Consider the following 2,707-nt stretch of genomic DNA (forward strand, 5'->3'; position numbering starts at 1 on the left):
CGGCGATCCTTCCGCCTCAGCCTTCCGAGTAGCCGGAATTACAGGCACGAGCTACCACACCCGGCTGATTTTTTTTTATTATTTATTGTATAGATGAGGTCTCGCTGCCCAGGCGGGTCTCGAACCCGCGGGCTCAGGCAATCCACTCACCTCAGCCTCCCAAAGGCGCGGGATTACAGGCCGAGCCACCGAGCCTGGGCTTCCCATCTTAATTTAGGGGCAGTCAGCTCTGAGATCCACAGTCCTCAGGAGCCTGCCCTCAGATCACGGGCTCCTGCCTGACTCTTCCACCCACCACAGGACTGGCCTGCTCAGAGAGAATAAAGCAGACCAAAGCGTCATGGCCAATTTTCATGTTGTTGTTTCATACTCCCACAGCCACGTGAACAGGCCACATCCCAGCCTGGCCCTAGGACTTTGGCTCAGGGCTTAGAGTCTCTGGTCTCAGCTGATCAAAGACCTCCTTAATCCCTGTGGTGGTAAGTGGACCCTGGCTTTGTTAGTCCCCACCCAGCACTCAGGACAGTGCCCCGTGCAGCCGTCCTACTTCCACGAAGGCCTCCACACAGCGGTCAATGTCCTCCTCGCTGTGCACTGCTGAGATCTGGACCCGGATCCGGGCCTTGCCCTTGGGGACCACGGGGTAGCTGAACCCGATGACAAAGATGCCTGGGAGGGTAGAGAGCAAGGGCATGCCAGAGCCAGGCAGGCTTTGGGGACATGATATATAATTTCTACTTTCCCCTACAGGGTGCAAGGGAACTGCCCAAGGTCTCAGACTCGAGACTGCCTTATGGCCTGGGGTTTTCAAGCTTGGAGACAGAGCTGATCTGAGAGGCAGGAGGGTGGGGGCAAGGAGGAGTATTCACGGTCTAGGCATTTCCCTCCCTTCTCTTAGGACCCACCACTGGTTCTCTCACCCCATCGCTCTCACCTCTCTTTAGCATGTCATCCGCTATGCAAGAGGCCAGCCGGGCATCACCCAGCATCACAGGGCAGATGGGGTGACTGGCTCCGGAGATAGTGAAGCCAGCAGCCTCCATCTTACTGCGGAACCTGTGGGCACAAGTGGATGTCACAGGTAGATGGGGCCAGGGAGCTTTCATACCATTCCTGATGAGGCCCAAGATCTGTGCCCAAGTCTGCAAGAGACCATCAAAGGCAGAGTTATAGACCCTCAGTGGCAGGTGGGAGCCAAGTAGAGGGCAGGCAGAACAAAAAAGGAGAAAGATAGAACCGACAAGAGGAAAACCAGGAGCTAGAGGGAAGAGGCAGAGACAGGGAAGACAGGTGGGCAAGCAAAGGCAACCCTGTAGCCACGGAGGCACATAGGCACCCTATCCTTGCTAGGAACCGCACCGCTGGGTCTTGGCAGCCATGGACTGGACGATGGTGTTGCTCTCCATGAGCAGGTCCAGGGCCTTGGAGGCACAGCCGACAATAGCAGGTGGCAGGCTGTTGGAGAAGAGGTAGGGCCGGGAGCGCTGCCGTAGCAGGGACACCAGGGGCCCAGGCCCTGTCGTGTAGCCCCCTGAGAATAAGGGGAGAGGTAGTTGGGGGGCTGGTCAGGGGCCAGGAGCCGGAGTCTACCCAAGCCCCTCTGGAGAGGCAGTCCATACCACTCTTTTCCCTGTAGCCCCATACCTGTCCTCCCCACCTCCCTGAGACCCCTCCAGGGTCCTGCATGTGGACACGGGGCCCCCAGAGCATGACCCTGCAGGCACCTGATGCTCCGCCCAATGCCTTCCCCAGGGTGGAGTTGATGATGGTGACCTGGTCCATCACGCCCAGCAGCTCATCCGTGCCCCTGCAAGGAAAGCTGCCACTGGTCTCCAGAGCACCCCGGCTCACGGGTCTGGCGAGGGGCTGGCCTGCTTGTTTCCCAGCCACCCTCAGAAGCCCCACCCAAGCCTCCGGTGCTATGTGCTCCCACCGTCCTGTGGGCCCCAGGAAGCCAGTTGCATGGCATTCATCCACAAAGACCAGGGCACCATATTGAGAGGCGAGGCGGCAGATTTCCTGCAGGGGTGCGATGTCACCATCCATGGAAAAGGCCCCATCGGTGGCCACCAGGCGCAGACGATGCTTCTGCAGAGAAGACATGAGCAGGTGGTGGGTGGTATCATGAGTTGGGCTGAACCATGAGTCCCTTGCGCTGCTTGGAGCTCTGAGGACTCAGCATGCCCAGTGCCTAGCACAGAGGTGGACCTATGGGTACCACCACCTTGGGGCTGGAACAGCCTCTCTCACCTACGCCTTTCTCAGCTTACCCATCTCTGCACTGAACCCTGGGCCGTAAGAATGGTCTCACTCTCCTGTGTAAAGTCCCAGAGGGCAGCCTGGGCTGAGGCTAGGCCCTATCCTCACACCCACTCCACCCTTAAGGTGCTTGCTAAAACTCAAGGCAGCATGGTGTACTGGAATGACGCTTCGGGTCTGGGGGATCTGGGTTTAACTCTTGGCTGTTTCAAACTTTCAGGCTGTTTGTGAGTGAGGAGTTGGTGTCTGCAAACCTGCCTTCCCCACGAGAAGGTTGAGGTAAGCCCAGGGTTTTTCCCACCTGGGCCTCCTGCAGCTTGGCTTCTAGGTCAGCCATGTCCAGGTGGCGATAGCGGTACTTTATGGGCCTTGCACAGACGGATGCCATCGATGATGGAGGCGTGTTTAACCTCATCTGACAGGACTGCATCCTCGGGGGTCAGCAGGA

The 2,707-nt window shown here is 58.3% G+C and overlaps 1 protein-coding gene across 1 annotated transcript; it reads right to left on the reverse strand.

Moving 5' to 3' along the window:
* Positions 1-337: 337 nt before the first annotated feature.
* On the reverse strand, positions 338-2,706 carry LOC103263536 (2-amino-3-ketobutyrate coenzyme A ligase, mitochondrial). Its single transcript, XM_008061211.2, has 6 exons — positions 2,561-2,706; positions 1,934-2,088; positions 1,725-1,807; positions 1,360-1,531; positions 935-1,056; positions 338-669 (listed from the first exon to the last, which is right to left on the reverse strand). The coding sequence occupies exons 1-6, from the start codon at positions 2,687-2,689 to the stop codon at positions 518-520; spliced, it is 813 nt and encodes a 270-aa protein (XP_008059402.2). The 5' UTR covers positions 2,690-2,706; the 3' UTR covers positions 338-517.
* Between the last annotated feature and the right edge of the window lies 1 nt (position 2,707).

This window comes from Carlito syrichta, unplaced genomic scaffold, assembly GCF_000164805.1.
Source record: "Carlito syrichta isolate Samal-C Ts95f unplaced genomic scaffold, Tarsius_syrichta-2.0.1 Scaffold93748, whole genome shotgun sequence".
Classification (NCBI taxonomy): domain Eukaryota; kingdom Metazoa; phylum Chordata; class Mammalia; order Primates; family Tarsiidae; genus Carlito; species Carlito syrichta.

Bases quoted from the DNA above. Each gene is read 5' to 3' on its own strand.
- LOC103263536 (XM_008061211.2), bottom strand. From the start codon at position 2,689: ATGCAGTCCTGTCAGATGAGGTTAAACACGCCTCCATCATCGATGGCA. The intron at 1,808-1,933 runs GTGGGAGCACAT...CTTTCCTTGCAG, and splicing joins TTCCTGGGGCCCACAGGACG to GGGCACGGATGAGCTGCTGG. The intron at 1,532-1,724 runs GTGCCTGCAGGG...CCTTATTCTCAG, and splicing joins GGCATTGGGCGGAGCATCAG to GGGGCTACACGACAGGGCCT.